The 19,723-nt window shown below is 38.8% G+C and overlaps 1 protein-coding gene across 1 annotated transcript; it reads left to right on the top strand.

The window, feature by feature from the left end:
• The first annotated feature begins 426 nt into the window (after positions 1–426).
• Positions 427–12,638, top strand: psmf1 (proteasome inhibitor subunit 1). The gene is made up of 7 exons (XM_036531583.1): positions 427–647; positions 876–1,028; positions 1,250–1,332; positions 1,597–1,791; positions 9,316–9,369; positions 11,519–11,677; positions 11,999–12,638. The coding sequence occupies exons 1-7, from the start codon at positions 519–521 to the stop codon at positions 12,048–12,050; spliced, it is 825 nt and encodes a 274-aa protein (XP_036387476.1). The 5' UTR covers positions 427–518; the 3' UTR covers positions 12,051–12,638.
• Positions 12,639–19,723: the final 7,085 nt, after the last annotated feature.

The raw sequence follows: 19,723 nt of genomic DNA, 5'->3' as shown, positions 1-19,723 counted from the left end.
ACACTGCCCTCTACAGGATCAGCACTCACTACAACAGGACACCTAGAATCATATTGCTTTACCATGTTATGAAATATAGAATTACACAGACGTACTGCTCTTGATTATTCTGAATTGAGTCAATGGAAACGTGTATATGCTCGCTAGCTATTCACAATTATCATTTACGTTAGGGCGTTAAAAAATATAAGCAAGAAAAAAAACATGCATGTTCATTCGGTTTTATTTAGTGTTTTTATTTTTTATATATGCATTAGAGTTGTGTAAGCAATATATGGACGTGCTTCTGTTAAATAGCTCTCTAGGAACAAAATTAGCTGGTTGTGCTTGTATGGAACCGTTTTCTGAATAACTTTGTACCCCGGAACCTTAATGAACATCTTACCGTTTTCATTCCGGTTGTGGGACGCAACGGATATAAACACAATGACCGATCAACTACAAGTCCGGCGCTTCTATGCGTCTGTTTCGTTTTGCGTTTCGTTTTAGATTTGTGCCAATTCACTGCAGTTTCTAAAATGGCAGGCTTAGAGCTTCTGTACACCTCTGTGGTCAGTAATATCTCCTCTCCACAGGATGCTCTTGTTTGTTTTGTTCACTGGGAAATTGTAAGACACGGGTACAAATGTCTGGGAACTGGGGACCAGGTAAGGAGCTTGCAAGCTTGCTAGAAAACTTGCTTAGATTTTTTTTTTCTGCGGGATTTTATTAACTGAACGCAGTAGCTTGCTTCCTCGGTGTTTAGCCAAGAATTACTATCTCTCTGAAATTAGATAGCTTGTTAGCTGAATACGTTTAGCCATCTGTTTGGCAGTATACGGATATCAACTTGTGTTAATGACTTCGCGTGTGCGTTTCTCCCGTCTCTGTAATAGCCTCAACAAAGCGATAAAAAGTCGGAGTTGCTTCCTTCTGGGTGGAACGACAGCAAGGAGGTGTACACCCTGCGATATCAGTCCAAGAATGAAAAGTCTAATCTGCTCCTCAAAGCCATCACAGTGGAGTCCACCCTACTCTTCAACGTTATGGTATCTGTCTGGAGGCTGTCTATTTAGATGATGCGTAGTTGTCAAGATGGGGGCATTTGAAAGCTCAGCAAAATCTGATTTTCCAGTGACGTCATGCGTTGTTAAGTTTCAGTTTGTTGTAAATAGTTTCTTTAGGCTATACTAATCCATAAACCGTCTGAATTATGACAACAACAGCAAATGTTTTTACATAGTTAACTATTTTCTCTTTCTTGGTATAGGATTCAGCCACTGAGCGCGTTTCAGACTTAACAGTGAACTTCAGTGATTATGTAGATTCAGGCAATCTACAGGAATTTGACAGGTTGGTTGAAAGTTCAGTTGATGTTTGCCAGCCATACGTTAATTTGTGTAAATTTTTAGTGTGAAATGAAGATAATGGGAGCCCCTTAAGCAGTGCAATATTAATGCTACAAACTCATACACAAAAGTTAAACACAAACTTGTTTTGGCTCTTTCTGTTCCTATGAGTCCTTTCACAAGTCATCATATTATTTGCTGTATAACAAGGTTTGTGACGATGAGTTGATGAAGTCATGTTTTGATGACTTGCGGCTTTTCTCGGCAGTGTGTTCAAGAACACAGAGGAGCTCGCCAAGAAGGTCAAATCGAAGCTTCTTCCATCAGACCCCTCACACAAAGGAGAGTCCAGCAAGAAGGTTGAGAAAAGGCACTTGAGAGAGAGCACAGAAGAAATACTGCCAGACAAAGACCCACTCCTCATTCCTCCAAGGAACCCACAGACTGGCAGACAGCCCTACTGGTAGGTACACAGTGAACGGCTGTCTCTACATTCTGCCTCCATAAGTATATACATAATGCATAATGTTTGAATTGTGTAATGATGGTATTGCTGTTGTACTAACTAATATTTATGACAACCTGGCAGTCATTTCTCAGATCCATCTGGTATGTTCCATCTGCTGAAATAAATAGAAATTCAATTTAGTGTACCGTCATTCTCATAGAAAATCAGATTTTTAGGATGAAAGGAGAAAGAGGAGTTACATCTTTATAAAAACCATCTGGCAAGTGCATCAAGAGAAAAACACCTTTAACTGGGGCAAGGCTTTATGCCATTCTTCAGTGGTCACATTAATGATACCTGGACAGTTCTCAAGTTCAACAAATGGGGGGTTTAAAGGACATTAAATTGTAAAAGGTAATACATTTGTTAATTATATTGTATAATTTTTTAAAAAGGACTCATTTAAACACTCTTTGCATTCCAGCCATTTACCACTATTGAGTGCAGTGACCTTCAATGACAGCTCTCTACTGAATTAAATGCCTTAAAAAATATGAAAATGTGTGTATTACATTGTTCTGGCTTGATTCATCAAGTACTGCTCTCCTTGTAGAGCTTTTTGATTTTAAAGTATTCTTTCAAATTGTCATCATAAAGTAAACTATCTTTAAGTGTTTCTGTTGAACCAGCCTAGCTGCATCACCAAACAGATACTTTTAAAGTATAGAGGTTGTGCTAAGATGAGTTAATATACCAAATCCAGTAAAAGTCCATCAGTGGAATGGTGTTGGCTTTTTGGGATTTGCTGATATGAGCTACTAAAGGGGAATTTAAAATATTTGTTTTTTTAATGGTATCAAGTATTGCAATGAATTTTTATTTTAGCTTCTTATAACTATTCAGTTATTTTTTCATGATTTTTTTATGCTGCTAGTGTGTCACATACTGAACATGTACTTTTACTATGCACATGGAAAATTGCCTTAAACAACAAGCATTGATCCTAAAATATCTGATATATGAGTACATTTTTCATTTTATTCCCCTTGAGAGTACCTGGGTTGATTAGATTAGGCTACAGAATGAGCTATTTATTGTTTGCTTTTTTAAGGCACGAATGGCATTGCCAAGGTGTTTCAGTATCAGTCTCACCAGGGGGAAAAAGTAAGTGGGGGTGTACTTGACTGCTGTCCTGCTGCTGATTGTACATTCTTTAGTATTCAGCATGTGATTAAAGCTAAATACACTGCAGGCTCAGTGTTGCATTATTTTTAGAAATGTATTAAATGGCGAAAAACATGTACATTTCAGAGGGAAGTTGAAACTAAATTTCCAGTAAATCTGACATGCTGTAAGAAATGCAAGGACAATATTTTTTTCTTAAGGTTATAAAGGTGATAGTATGGTCCCTACTAGGGCTGTATACAAGTGAGGCATTGTGACAACAAAAATCAGCTTTCATGGTTTTTTCTGGCCCTCGTTACTTCCTGTCAATGGCATAAATGTATCTAGACTATATGGATTCCAACGTTTGCCATCACAGATAGATATGGAATACATATTTTAGAGGAGACTGCTTTTTTATCAGATGCCTTTATCTGACAGTTGGTTTGAATATTATAGGCAGCGAATGCATTTGTTTTTAGTTTCAGTTTAGAAAAGCACCTATACACTGTAATATTTCTTTCCATCTTAAAGAAGCATCCCACCTCCTCACAAAAATGTTGACTTGTTCAAGCAATATTAGTTTTGTTATTCAAATATTGAAACCCGTTTGCATAATAATAATAAATAATGTAATTTTAAAACAAAATATACAGCAAGGTATACTGAATAAACTGTCAAATTTAAATTTGAATCTGGACTTAAACATTCTCAATTGGATTAACCTGATCTTTGTGCAAACCTAATGTTTGTACTTGGGAGAAAGCCACCCATAATGGTGTGGAGTAGAGTGTTCTGAGAGGGAGAGAGGATGAAAGGTCTCGAAAGACTTTAACAGTTTTAAAATTTATAACGTAGGCATCAGCAGTATCTTAACAGGAAGTAATCTAACTAGACATGCCTCATAGAATTAGGATTGTTGTTCTCTGTAAAATGGTTGGATGTTTACAAGAGGATTAAGTGTGACGAGCCAGGTTCAGAGGTCCAGATTCTCACCCATTTATAAGCAGGCTGAATCCAAAAGGAAATTGGAAATAAAGAATGTCTTTGATACTTTGACAGTCTTATGGTTTATGACATATGTTTCAGTCCTAGATCATTTCACCAATCCCTGATTCCAGATGTCTGTCAATGATCAAATCTTCGTGACTTAAATGAAGCTGAAATTTAATTTAATCCTTGGTTCATGTTTTGGTGTGTCAAAGAGACTTGTCAGTAAAGTGAAAACATTCTTTATTGGTGCAATGGGTACAAGCTGCTCTCAAGACCAGTTTTCACAAGGAAAATATTCAGGCTGACGTGCCTCATACCTTCAAGGAGAGGTTTTTCCATAAAATTTGTGCACTAAAAGTTGAGATGCAATGGAACTGAGTCCTACAGTCAATACTGTTCCTCAGAAACAGTCAGGTATGTTGTGCCCATTGGTTCCTTTAAGACTTCTAGCGTATGGTGTTAAAAGCAGTCCCAAGTTCATGTCACAAAACTCTTGTATTTTGTATTATTTAGCTCCAGGTGAAGAAGTTAGGACAAGGGCCCTCAGTTGGTCTCGACTTGTTTTCTTGCAAATATTTCAGTAAAGCGCAAAGAGATCGATATAACCTCATTTTCATGCGAAGGTTATTCAGTTGCAGCACCTCAATCATCTCAATTAATTATTTAATTACCACAAATTATGTGCATAGTGTTATATATATTAATATTCACTGTTGTGCTGGATTTAGTCCTGGTTTTTAGCAACAGATAATGCAGCAATAAAGTATAGCTTGTGCACAGAATAGTTTTTCTTTGTCTGAGGGGGAAAATGCTGACTAGTAGTATAATGCAAAAAGGAGAATAGACAAGTTGTTCACTGCAGTGAATTGCATTTGAAATAAAGAAGACATAAAAGTGAGCAAGTAGGTGCCATTTGTACAGTTTAGCAAAAGAAAGTAATAAAAGTACTTAAAGTACTACAAGTTGTGGTTAAATTTAGTTACTGTCAGTTAGTTTATGGTTTCCTCTTTGATGGATTGACAATGCTTTTTGAAAACTTGGCCACTTGAAGACCCATCCCACATTGAGAAAATTGGTAACAATTTAACAAGCAGGCTAGGAAATGATTTTTCAGATTTATCCCATAATTATTCCAGATACATACCATTGTTTTCTTTTGTGTGTTTTTCTTTTGTCCAGATTGGATTTACAGTCTGAAGAATATTTGAGCTAGTTGATTGAAACGGGTCAGTTGATGAGGTTGTAGGCTTTGAGCACTTCTGCAACCTTGTAGAATGTTTTAACACATTGGCACTTTATTGTTCTGTCTGTGCAGTGCAACTGCTGTGACAGTGTTCAGCATTGCCAGCTGTTCGAGTATGGTATAGTTATTGTGGATTCTGGCATGACAACCCCCAAACCACTGAATCTGATTGGTCAGACTTTTGCCATGCATCACAGAGAGAGCTGTCTCTCCAAACCTTCAGTGTCCTTCAGCAATGTCTTGAACTGTGTTGACTTGGCTGTGTTGGCTGTGTTGGTTGTGATACCCACTCCATGTATATAAATTCTGGATTAAAATTGATTGAACATGGAAGGCTACTCCAAAGAAAGAAAAAAAAACAAAAAAACAAGTGCCCCATCTTGTTTTGTATGTCTCGGGGGGTGGAGGGGGGGGGTGGAGTTGTATTGGTGGGGAATAACCTTTTTGTGCTATTACATCTCTTAGGTGTTCTGTACAGCATATTTTCCTGCTTGGACAATGTTTTAAAACCTTTTTTTAGGTAGCAAAATGTTTGTCAGCTTTGGTGAATATATTTCCACATGCATTACTTGCAAATGCCACAAAGTGAGCATTACAATTAAAATGCTCTGTATTTGGCAGCAAGCCTCAAAAGATAGGATTGTAGGTTTTGATCATGTAGCTCGCATTGTCCAATACAAGCACAGTCACCATTTGAAAATTGTTGTAAAATGCATTTAAAGATTTCACAATGCCACCTGGCACTGAGGAGTAATTCACAGTGTTTAGATACACTGTATACCAAGCCTAAAAATTAAATAAATTATGTACAAAGAGCATTAAGCCACTGGAAATTATTTTAAAACACTGTCTGAAACAAGACTTCTTCTAAATGTGATTCTGAAAATCTGGCATTTGTAATCTTTGCAAGACCTTGTTTGGGAGATGGAAGTTAATGATATGATTTATTGATATATGCCTGCAGATAACTTGCCATATTTAAAATCCAGAAGAAATTATTAAACACAGAATAACCTTATTATGTATTGCACGTATGATGTGCTTTTACAAATGTTTACAAAACTTTGGTATATATAGTGGATATTTTTGAGTACTTCATGAACAAGTTAACCCCCATGTAGAAACTGTGTGTTGTGTGGTGTGTATCTCATACTGTATACACACATACACACATACACACAAACACACACACACACACACACACAAATATGTTACTGAGTTTGGATATATATATATTTGTTTGATTACAGCTGTCGTGGTGGCTTAATTAAAGGCAGTGCAGTTTGGGTTCCTGGAATAAAAGGCTGCCGTGTCTCGACTTTGAATTCAATTTCTGGGTGGCTCGCTGATGCCTGGAGTTGTGAAATGAAGAAGAGCTGTAATTAATTTACCAGCATGAGAGAGTTAGGCTGTGAGCCAGGCAAGGTGAAGTGATGGCTGAGAGCTATACACGGAAAGGAGCAGCACTGGGTAAAAATGAACAGGCCCTAGCTTGGCCAGAGTGTGTTCTAATTGCTTCCTGTCCAAGAGAGAGTCGTATTAATCATCCACTAGGAAAAGCCGATGTTTGGGAGAAATACTTCATGAATTTTAAATAAAGCTGTAAGATGGTTTAAATAATGTGATTTGAGAGTCATAATACTGTTAAAAATTATTTCTATTCATTACAATTTCATGTTGTCACACCATCATTTTTCATACTTTAGGGGCTTTGTTGTGCTGTCTTGTTGGTTTGTAGTTCTGTCAGTAATCTAAATATACTGTGGAATGCTTAAAGGACAATTTAACACTTTTTCTGAACTGCCTGTGTGTCTGTAATGATGTTGAGAAATGCATCTTTAGCTACTCTTTGCCTGACACAGCTCTAGACTGTGAAGGATGTATGTCATTATGAAGAGATTTAGTGGGGCATGGCTGAAAACACTTGGTTATCAGCTGAAATGCACCATGTGACAAATTAATTACATTGCCTTCATGAAAAATAATTCTCATTAAATGTACAATAGTTCTTTACAATATTTCTCCCACTGAGGAGATGCTAAGCTAGAGAATCATGTCTTGCAGCTTAAAAGTCACATATTATAAAATTCTCATACAGTCTGGATTATTTGTAAAAGTTGGAATCCGCAGTCCCATCTCCCTCAAATCCCAGAATGCAGTACATACAGATTTACAGAAGGAATATTTATATGCTCACTGCAGCTGTCATTTTTGTTATATTCTTCATAATTAGCAAGTAACAACAATCAATGACATGAAAGCTTGATTATCGAGAATGTGACACTTCACTCTATGGATTCTCACATCATAATGGGGCGTCGAGGAAGTGTGATATTCTCTGCCACTGAACTTCATATTGTAAGAGAGGAGGTGGTAAGAATTATCTAAATCATCTGGAGAATAATGCGGCCTTTGAACTGTCCTGCTTAGAAAAGATTGATTTACTCTTAGTGGTGACAATGTTCATATTTATTTTTCTACTGTATTTTGCTGAAAGGACAGGCAGAACAGCTGCTTAGTTGACTTCACCCCTGCACTCTGTTCTGTGGGTTCAGGGCCTCCGTGATCATGTCCCATCTCAGCTCAGGTCTTCCATCTTATTGAATATTTACGGCACATGCCCACTGCCTCTGTCGAGAGAGCACAGGGTCTATTTTTAAGATGTGGAGCATTCTCAGTGCCTCTGGCTGCGGGTGGAGGGGTTTGGGGGGGGCAGGACTGTGCAGTGCAGGGAAGGAGGAGGAAGAGTGTCCGGAGAAACGGCACCCGTCCAAAGATAGATTCCTCCTTACACCATCCTCTCTCCCTCCTTCCTTTGTTCCCTGTGACCCTATCGAGTTCTTCTGATGTCAGCCAATTATTGACATCCATGCAGCAATAGCTCTTTCCTGAAAGCCATGAAGAAGCCATGTTTGATATGCGTGTTTCTTGAAACTGCATTTACCAGGTGTGGTGCGCAAGTCGTTGAGAACAGGTGGAGACGGTGGTCGTGAAGAGTTATTATGTGTTACAACTTGCTGCCCTGCTGATCTACTCTGATATGCTGTGTGTGGAACTTTCAAGGACAATAAGGCATGCATTGCAGAGAAAATGAATTACCTTGCTTTGACAGGGCAGCGTTTATAGATGTTTTTGGCAACTCAGCAGAATTCTACCCACTGCAAGAGTTCTTCCTGCCAATAGAAATGAATGGCCTACTGCTTCTGTTTTTGTGATGCATAAATTGTCAGTTTCTATGAATAAAACCAACAAAGGCTTACATATGTATTGTGTTGTATATTAAATTTTAAAAATGAGGATTTTTCAATACTGTGATACATCTGAAGAATACAGCTACTGTGGATCACACAGTATACTGGATACTGGAGATTTTCAGTCAGACTGGATATTGAAATGCTCAGATTTAATTGATGATAGTCCAGGAATGAAATGTCAGAGACAGAATCTCATATTGGCTTCTGAGAATTCATTAGAATCCCTTGTGGCTTCATTTAAAGTTAGCCTGAAAGAAAATGGAGTCAGATTAAGTATGTGAATCAATTTTAAAAAGTTGTAGAAAACTGACATTAACTAACATTGGCAGGTAAAAAACAAGGAGCTTATTTTGCCAGGTTACCATTTTATAACTGTTAAAATGAGAATTGTCAGTTTTGTAGTGTATTATTTATGTGAGTTTATTTGTTTTTCACCTTAGACAAGTTATATCTGCTTTTGCCAAATCTACATGGACTTGAAGTAAATTAGTTTCATTTGGGTGTAAAATGACGATGATGATGTATAAGCAGTGAAGAAAATGATCATGTTACATATTGCTTAGCTGGCAGTCTTACCTACAGAAACGTGCGTAGATTTTATTTTTTCACATGTTGACTGTCTATAAGGCAGTTCTGGTTAAGTACGTTGCCCAAAGGTACGATAGCGATGCCCCACGTGGGAACCAAATCGGTAACTTCGGGGTTACAAACTGCTGCTTTTCACCACACCACAATGTTGCCCCAACAGCTGATGATGTATTATTTAATTTACATGTGCCGTCAAGAACTTGTTTGGCTTGTTTGGTGACCTTAGGTTTGAGTCAGCTTATGAAGGATTTAAGATGGGTACAAAATGTGACGCTTTTTTACTGCCTTTCTGTACAGGTCTGACCCCATGGCCCCGTTTGCTGCAGGGGGAGCAGACCTTGATCCCTTTGGGTGAGTGTGTATATCCTCAGAATTTTACAGAGAGAGGAGAATTATTTTTGCTAGAGTGTCATGCTAAGTAGACTGTTTTCACTGCGAAAGTATGGCCCTGTATTATTTTCTGTTGTTTTCTCCTCTGGTCAGAGCTTTTCTTTTACATGCCTACAGTCTATGGTAGTGAGAAGAAAGTGGGGTGTGAGCACATGTCATCAGATCATGTGCTCACACCCCAACACACTTATGCAGTTTATTGCTCCTGTTCAACAGTTCTTGAGTCGTTCTTTTTGCTTCAGGAACCCTTTTCAAAGTGAAATTTTCTCAACGCCTTATGTAGAAACCACATGTTGTCTTCAAAATTGCAGATTCTGTGCTGGCAAAGTTGTTCAAAAGCATAAAAAATAATGATCTCTTACGGTACCTTGGTGAGATGGGTGTGCTTGGGGAGACCTGATGTTTGACTTGTAAGTCATTCTCCACATCATCAAGCCCTGTTAAAATGCAGCTGTAAGGAAACCTACTAGGTATACATATAGAAGATAAGCATGTAGCATTAACCCTCACATACTTTTTTGTTACCACCTGCAGTTTCATGTTGTTCCCAGTATGTTATAGGCCATCTTTGATTGGTTCTAGTCTTTTCCACAAAAAATCACATTGGGTCAGTGTACATCCCAATCAAATTAAGAAGCAACTTTGCACGTCTCCAGATTCGTTAAACTGCTGCATAACTATCCTCCCATATTTGTACTATCCAATCACAATGGGAATGGTGCCAAAGGCCCTCACAAACACTGATTTGTGGTTGGTTCTTTGAGGAACACCCACCCTCTGGCAAGTTTTCACCCACCCACCCTGACTGTGAGGAAGCAGTACACACTTACTTTTTAAAAAAGGGGTGAAATCAACATAGGTAAAACTTGTTTTTTTTAGGATTTCTCTTGCTCATCTTGTCATTAGATCAGATCTTTTTGGATGTTGGTTACATCTTATCCCATGACCATTATTTCTAGTGCTGCTGGAAGATTCATCTCCTCTGCAGTGGTTGACCATTCATGAAAGCTGTTAGTGAAGGCTGTAGGGACTCTCACTGGGGCTGTTAGAATGTGGGTCAGTGAGTTTTCTCTCAGCTACAGACTTGTTTTCCTGAAAAGGTCTCATTATTTTTATGTTCCAGATGTCTTGTGGTCGGTTGTCATTTTAGTTTACTGGATTTGTTTGTCTTATTTGGACATACTTGGAGACTTAACACACTCCGTTGCTTTCCATCGTTGAATTCCTTCAAACCAAAATTGATCTAATTGTTGAATCTCCTGAGCTTAATTTGTTTTTACAGATTGTCTCTACTGTTTTCCCATATTTGTACTGTTGTGCTACTGTTAGTACTGTGAGAGTGTGTCCATATGTCCAAAATGTGTCCTTTTTTTTTTTTTTTTTGTTCAGCTGGCTAAATGTCCCGTTTCTCAGGCCGTGAACTGGAACTTCAGAAAACAATGATCAGTTCTGATTGGCTGAATTCATGCAGCACTGAGTAGCACACAATGCCACACAGACCTGACATTGCACATTGTAAAGAAACAAGAATTCTAATCGTCAGTGTAGATTGTGGTATTTAATGTAATTATATTTTTGAGTATTTTTGGGGGACCCCCCTAGTGCCTCGCTTGGGACGCTAGTTTAGTAACCACTACTCTAGATAGTCCCCTTCACTCTTCAACAGGCTCATTCAGTCTGATTGTACCACTGAGCTCACATGTGTGTCTGCAAAGGATTAAAATAAAATTTCAACTTTTAAGTTGAAAAAGGTAAAAAAGCAAGAAAGAAAACTTTGACAGAATACTGTGTGCTTGTATAGAATGTTAAAAAATAAAACATTTTACTAACAAAGCACCCAGGCAGTGCACTATCAGCTTTATATACACCTGGCCAGGTTGTACCTGTGCATACTCTGGTTAAGAGTCTTGAGTGTTAGGCATACCGCAGTGTGAAGCAAACAAACAGAAAAGAGCATACCATATTACATAGTTTATCAAGCCCCTTTATGTGAGCTATGGAAAGCCAAAGGAAGATCAGAATGGCCTGTCTGTCAGAGGATATGTGTGAATGCTGTACTGTGCTTGAACATGAACCGTCCAATAAGGATATAATGATCTTGCCCCTGCAGAGGGCGGGCAGGAGGGATGATCATGGATCCACTGCGCTCGGGGTTCCCGCGGTCAGGGTTTGACCCCTCAGCTGGCATTCCAGGCCGCCTTCCCCCGGGCGCTGTTCCGCCCGGTGCCCGCTTTGACCCGTTTGGACCAGTCGGACAGAACCGACCGGGGTAAGCTGAGTAAAGTCATCCACACACAGGACAGTTGGTTTCCCTTTTAGTTGCCTCGTGATTAATGGTCCCGAGTCCGCAAAGACATAACGCACTTCACCCCTGAAAGCTTCATGCCACTGGACTGAGGTCACCAAAACGCGCATCAGCAAGACTGTCTCAGATGACATTGTTAATAGCAAGCTGCAGAGAGAAACCGAAATAAAGAAAACGCATGAAAAACCTAACCTGATATGATTAGCCCTGTTCTGATTGAAAATGAGCGTGCCCTTTTTTTGTGAAATGGGTCATTTTACAGGTTGTGTTTTCTTTGGTTTGCAGCCCAGACCCTGACCACATGCCTCCTCCGGGGTACGATGACATGTTCATGTAGAAGTGACAGCCGCATTCTCTTCACTTCCTGGAGGACTGCTAGCTTGCATTGCCAGAAGAATATGCAGCAGAAATCTCTCTGACATGTTGTGAATGTGCTGTTTTGTTTTGGTTTGAGGATTAAACCTGTTGCCCACTAATACCCTCTGTTGGTTTTAGTTCTTTTGGGAGTTGGAAGTAATTGCAAAATTACTTTTTTAAAGTGCTAACATGTTGCATGTCAACGTACAGCAAAAGCAGTACTTTGTTTTATAACATACTGGGATGTATGATGATAACTGTGATATCATCTGTTTTCCAATGTGTCGCTCTTGCTATGCATTAAGATATGAGGGGGCTCATGGTTCCTATTCGTATTTATCTGTATAAAAACAGCTAAATTTTTCCTTACTTAGGGCTGGATCAGATTGTGCCAGAGTTAAAATGAGCCTCAAAATGTCACTGAAATGAGCTTAAAATGTTTTATTGTAGAATACATGTCATCCTCATGCTTAATGCTGATTAAAATAGAGCATTATGATTTTGGTTTGTTCTTAACAACCTTTGGTCCATCTGTTTTTTCTTTGTGGAAAATACTGCTCAACTAATATAAGGCATTTTCTCAAATAAAGTTTATTTTTTTCCAAATCCTTTGATAATTGTACTGAAAACCTTCATTAAATGGTTTTTGGTCAGAAACAGTTTCCTTGTTTGATTTAAAGAAACACTTTTGCTCTTTGCAAAGCAACAAAGCATTTTTGCTTAAATAAACGTATATGGATAAGTTTTATTTTATTCATTTTTATTACATGATTTTTATGTTTGTTTATGTACTCAATTATGCATATTTTGTTTACTTATTTATACATGCTTAGATACAAATGAGTTTTGGCAGTGAAAACCCCACTGGGTTGTATGGGATCCCACTGACGAAAAGAAGCAACTGTTTTTGCCTAAATTAATGCAAAGTACTAAATAACTCGTGTTCTAAAGATTGGTGAATTTATCAAAACAAAATTTACATTTACATTTATTCATTTGGCAGACACTTTTATCCAAAGTTGGTTTATTTTATAATGAGTTTATTTTCATTTTTATTCTTATTTCAATACATTGTTGTTCATTATTGTTTATTTTATTCTTCTTTTTATTCATCTTCTTTCACTGTGTTCAGGGTGTACATTTCCATCACACATCCATGATATTCTAGAATTCAATAACATTTACTTTTTTCAGCAAAGCCAGTGAGAGACAGTCTTAAAGTATGTGCCGGTCCTGTGTACTTCTATGGACATAAGTGTGTTGTGAATCATACCGTACACATTAGAATAGAATCAAATCATTTACACACAATGGCCTTGCACATCTCATTTGATCATACTTACATGATGTGGTTGTTGTTGAGCAGAGACGCTCATCGTGGGTCTACAATTAGTTGAAAAATTAGCAGTAGCAGACTTTCACAGTAACAATCCATGTCTGAAACTCTCAAAATAGCATTGTTCTACTATTCGGGCATCTGTGTGATCCTTCTGATGTACTATGGGTTAATAGCAATACCCCTTTGTGCTTTATTTTGGGACTTTTTGGACACCCAGAAGAGGAGAGTAGCAGGCTGGCACAATTTCTCTCTCTCATCCAAAATTTCATACCGTCTCCAAGCAACAGTATTGCTTTGGATAATTGTGAAGATGTCCATTATCAAAAAACCTTTTTTCTCTCACTTCATATCTGTTGGTTTGTGGTATACTTTAAGAGGATTTAGGCATAGGCAACACTGCTCACAATAAATCAGTATTAAACTGACCATCTTCGACCTGTAAGAATAGACAGTATGATCTGTTTCTTTACTTAACGAATGAAACAAAGAGGTTACCATTTTGATTATGCCACACAAGAAATGTACTGAGAACTGGGTTCACCATTTTGGAGTCATATTATATGGGAAGGTCCCCAATGCATGTGATAGCACTGTTATCAAAGAGACATGCTTAAATTAATTTTGGCATTTTAAGGGTGTTAGCTGTCAAATATTAGTCAATGAAATGGTTAATGGAATGAAACAACAATTTCTACCAAATGTATATAAGATGTAGCTCTTTTCTGACTCTTCAGTTATGCTCAGTAATGAAAAAACTGAGAAATGAAAAAAAAAAAACAGTTCTGAGAACTTTCATGCAACAAGATATTTGCAGTGACTTGTGAAGGGGGTTATAGCTTGTTTCTGCATTCATTCTCACCAAACTTTTTTACACAACAGGTGTTTGATAACAGTCTTCCCCTGTTGTTGGTGACGTTGGTGACACCTTTGAGACCAAATAGTTACGGTATATGTATTATCCAACAAACACAAAGTAAAACAGTTGTAGAAAAATTTGTTAATTGAATTGTTTATTTTGCAAACGGATTTACATATAATATAGTAACTATAAACATATCTTCATCTCAATGACTGCCCCAAATTTTCAATGAATATTTTCTTTTTATAATCATCCCTGGTTGTGTATTTCAGTATTGCAGGCACTCACACTTGCATTTGCAAGCCCCTTTTGCTGGTGCTCCTCAATAGCAATTAAGATCCTTGTTCCAAGCGCAGGCTCAACTCTATGGCCCGGGTTCAAGCCTAGCTGCATCATCTTAGGACAGAGACCAGGAGCCCACAGTGGCGGAACAAATTGGCTTCACTCTGCTGGGGTAGAGGTGGGTATTTTGATCAGGGTTCCCTTTCCGCACAATCTCAGCACCTGGCAACCCATTCAGGTGCCTATGAGCTGCTCAGATGACATCAGTTGCCTATCCTACATTCGGTGTCTGCTTTCTTGTGCACTGTGGGACTTGTATACTGGACTTGTGTATCTGAGGACTGCATTTGCTACATGCTGTGCTCCTGTCCGAGCAGCCAGTTTGTCATGGTGAGGTGAGCTCAACTACAAAAAGCTGAGTAAAAAAAAAAACATTTCCCAAAGCCAATTGGGACCAATTAAATACTGTTAAATACATCTGTGTTCACACCAATACAATATCCAAACTGACAATCACACCACTGTGACACTCATCTAGGGCAGGCACTAAAAAAAAGATAAATAAAAAGAAATAAATAGCAACTGTCAGTTTGCACCATCCCAAAATACTAATACTGCATTTGACACTTTGATTTGATCATTGTTCCATTTTTTGTGTCATACAAAGTCCTTGCTTCTAGGTGGTGGAAGACAGGTCATATGCAAAACATTATCCCTTGGCTAATGTTGTGTTTGACTGTTTTGTCTTCAGAAAGACCACAACTGCAAACAATGTAATTGCCCTTCTGGTGTTTTCTTTTAGCTCCCATACTCCCACCCCTCTACAGGGGGCCTGAGTTCAGACGGCTTTGCATTATGCGCTGACATTTGGACCAGCGCGCTTCCCTGTCTGTCTGGAAACAGGACTTTTGGCATTTACATCAAGTCATTCTCTCGGATATTTTTATATGTTCAAAATTTCTAGAGTGACACATTGCGCCTCCACGCTTCAACAAAACCAATTTGTGCAAGATTTTTTTTTTTCTCCATAATTGAACGCACCATAGTGATTCGCAAGCGGAGGCTGTTTCATTTAGATCAAAGGCAGCTGGATGAAGAAAAGAGACTGACGCGTGTACAAAGAAACAAAAGGCCTTACTTAATGTTAGCTTTAAGTAAATTACTGTGAGAGCTGTGTGTGTGCACAGTGTGGGAAAGCAATGGCTAAGCACGGTACAGGTATTACAAAACATGGATTTCTGCACCCTAATTTCAAACGTTTTGTATCATACGGAGAGTGCTGGTGAGTAGACTCTGACAGACTGGCCCACGTTCCATTTTCTTCATGCCTGTTGTAATGTGCCGTGCCTCTTTGCGCTGTACACGGGGATCTCATTGTGATGCTGAGCACGTGTGACCGTGGGGTGTGTACCACACAGCACACCACCATTAGGCTCCCTCCCAGTGCCAACGGCTTGCGGCTGAAACATGACTGTACCACACGGAAGGGGGGGTCGGGGGGGTCCACAGCCTCTTGAGAGTATACAGCTACGGGAGGTGCATTGCTTTGCAGGTTTGGAACATGGAATCTCTCTCTTCCAGTCTGTAGGACTGTGTGTTCCAAGTGGAATGGGAAGCTGTTCTACAATTCTGTTCATGAGGAACGAGAGAAAAAAATGTACAAAGACAGTTATGACAAGACACGCCTGTAAGACAATGGGGTTTCAGACTGTTAAAAGGGTACACTTTGATGACATTATGTTTGGCAAGATGACACCATCATTGACTATTATGACATGCCATTTGATTAGGCATCAAATATTTTTGGATACATTGTAGATGGTTCTGCCTTTTTGTAGGGGTTGATAAAATTTCCACATAGCATCTCTGTGTTGATCATTTATAGGTCATTTCAGCACGTAAGGATAGTTCATTAGTTAAACAGAGCTTACATTCATCCTAATCATTTCTGCTTCAGTTACTGGGGATTGCACAGAGTAAGGATGATTGATCAGTCCTGGTCCTAAGTGTCAGTTTGCCCTTTGTGCGAGTGTGTGGAGTTTCACCTCTCTGTGCATGCGGGGGAGCTGGCAACTGCAAATGTAACGGAAATCAATACCAGTAATCAAAATGCTGAGCCACATTCCCAGCAATGTCTAATTTCAAATTGGGAGAGCAAGAGTAGCCAGACAAATAAACCAATTTGTACCATCCTTGGTATCAAGCAGATATTTTTTTTTTTTTTCATATGCAGATATGAAGTAAATCAGGTGTAATTCCCAACCAGAACAGTGAATTGTCCGGGACAAGGGTGCTCACTCCTTACGCAATTTGTCCGTGCGGCCGCTGCAGCCCCACAACGCAGGAAAGATGAATGTCTCCTCCGTGGCTTTGATGGCCGCACGTTATGGATTGGCAGCGTCGGGGCTGTGAGGGAGCTCAGATTGCCTCGGGATGCACCGCGCCGCGGGAATACCAATTCATTCTGTGGATTTAAAGTACACCGGGGCCGGGGCCACTTATTAAACAGCTGTGCAGCCGGGAGATAAAGGGAGAGAGATGTGCCGGGGACTGACACTGAGAAGGAGCAGAGACTGTGCTGGGTCATCGCTGCTCCCTTTTTGTGCCAGATCCCCCGGCTCTTAGTAGTGAAGCACCTTTCATTCCTGTTAGCTTTAGATTCTGGAGAGAAACATGGTAATAGGTGCTCCAGACCTTCATGTAGAGTTACGTTAGCATCAATGCACTGATTACTGTAGCTGTACGAAAATACCAAGCAGCATCTGGGCTCCCAGGACACCCAAAGCTAATACCCCATGGCGTAGCTCAGCGAATATGTCATCTTTGAAACAAAAATATTTCTTACATTGAGTTCGGGTAACATTCTATTGCAAAATCCTCAGGGAATCACCCACTCTGAAAACAGTTGTCTCAGGACTGTTGCTATAGGATTATCATTGTTGTACTTCTTGATGAAATACTCATGTTATGAAAACCTATCACTTATGAAAACCTCTCACAAAACCCGGTCACTTTGTCATTACTGGCATGGGAGCAGTGAAATATGTCTGGCCAATGAGGAAATCTAAGTGGAACCAAGCCTGTAGAGGAACCTGAGTGTGGTGAGAATCCAGAGGGAATCAGTTACTTTTCCACATAACTGGTGCAGATGAATTATGGGAGGGATTAGACAGACGGGCTGGGAGTATTGATTTAGTATCCACGGGACAGGAGTATTCACTTAATAACAGTATTAGTCCAAGTTTTCTTTCTTTTTACAAAAAAAAAAAAAACGTCCTTTGCGCTTTTCAACTGGTGTTTTATTATCCATGGTTCCACAGCCTACTGTAATAGGATCAGTGAATTTAACTTGTCACACATGCTAAACCCCTGCCCTCTATCCTTTTTCATACAATTTGGATTTCCCATGCATATTCTCGTATGACCGCCAAAGGTAAAGCACCTCCTCTCCTTGGGGACCTAGTGAAGCCCGACTCAGTACTGTCACAGCATCAGTGCTGCCTCTAATATCTACAGTATTTCCTAGAGAATACTATCATGTGTGAGGGAAATTAAGCGATTTCACTTTCTTAACCAAAACAGGCCTTTTACTTGCTTGTACTATTACAACATTGGTATGTAAATGGATAGATAAATTTAATCTTACTACTGCATTTTTATTTGTTTATTTTTTAAAGACAATGTCCCGTCTAAATTCCCTCACTTGCGCATTGTGTTTTTGTCCCACCAGAGGACAAATGAAGGCGATCAGTCACACGGCCTCTCTCCTGACACCCGAGTGGGGAGAGTGAGGATATTGCTCTGCAACGCTCGGCTAACCCTGACAAAACACTGCAGGAGGGAAGAAACAGATGCATTTTTATTAAAAACAACAACAATAATAACAACAACAACAAAATGAACCGTCACATTTAAATAATTTTCAAAAAATGATACATGTACCACACATACAGTAAGCATATGTTATATTAGCCTGTCTTTTTTTTAACTTCAGTTTCAAGTTTCACAACATTTTTACAAAATCCACATGCAACTTTAACAGTCTCCCTTAAGAATGTTCCTGTCTTCTATCTTAACATTATATGTGACATGGAACCACCTGTCTTACCGCCTCACTGTGCTGAAAGGGACAACAGAAGTGGCTAACAGTCTCTACTGTAAATGAAAAGATACTGAGGCACTGAAGCACCTGTACATATAGCTGTGCTGTTTTCCCTTTCTTCTTACCATCAATATTTGCAATACAGATATTGATATTTTACATAACCTCAAGCCCAGTTGTACAAATATAACTTTACAGGGATCAGAGATTCTTTACCAGACTGTGGAAGTGCAGCCAAATTATAATTATTATTTTTTTTTAAGTAATCCTCTCATCTCAAAATCATAAGACTAATTTTGAGTTTTTCAGTATTTTAACATACAAAACAAAAACACATTTTGTACCAACTTTGAATACACATGTGATTAAATTAATCTGTGTTACATATTTCTGTGTGAAGGTGAAGAGGTCACCATGCATATCACACTCTGCTATTATAAAGTTTACACTTCAGAGGGATCTTGCAACAGAAACAACATTTGTGAAACTAAAAACCTTTTCGGTATTCTGGTGATTTGTACATAAATGTCCAGCCTTTAGAGTACATTACATTCATTGATAATTCTTTAGTAAAAATGTTCTGTGATGACACACAGAGGTGGTTGGTGTCTAGTAGAAGTGTTCACATTCAAAGACATTAAACTGCAGATATAAACTATTGCCTGTATGTTCTACACAAATGATCTCACTAACAGAGTTTAACAGTGTTACTGAACCCCTTCTCAATAACCCATCTCCCAACATTCATGTAGCAAGCAAATTATGGAGGTAATTTAATCAAGGCACAAATATGTTTCTCTTGAACTGTCAGTGACACATATAAAATTGTGTTACAATTTCTCATCATGTTCTAATTCTAAACTGAGATGCAAATATAGTGGCTAAAAAAGTAAGAAATGTTGTGTTAAAATCAAAATCAAAAGGCAAAAGTGCTTTGTGATTTGATTGAATCACCCCCAAGTGATTGTGTAAGAAGCAGCGTAGCATGGGAGTCAAAATTAAAGTAGTCTTTCCTACATTACATAGTCTTTTTGATGTGCCTTGTGATCAGTTCTGCAAAATTTAAGTTTT

This window comes from Megalops cyprinoides, chromosome 6, assembly GCF_013368585.1.
Source record: "Megalops cyprinoides isolate fMegCyp1 chromosome 6, fMegCyp1.pri, whole genome shotgun sequence".
NCBI lineage: Eukaryota > Metazoa > Chordata > Actinopteri > Elopiformes > Megalopidae > Megalops > Megalops cyprinoides.
This window is presented reverse-complemented; position numbering and strand designations above follow the sequence as displayed.

Coding starts and splice junctions, on each gene's coding strand:
- psmf1 (XM_036531583.1), top strand. CDS start 519: ATGGCAGGCTTAGAGCTTCTGTACACCTCTGTGGTCAGTAATATCTCC. Junction 648..875: donor GTCTGGGAACTGGGGACCAG/GTAAGGAGCTTG, acceptor TCTCTGTAATAG/CCTCAACAAAGCGATAAAAA. Junction 9,370..11,518: donor GCAGACCTTGATCCCTTTGG/GTGAGTGTGTAT, acceptor TTGCCCCTGCAG/AGGGCGGGCAGGAGGGATGA.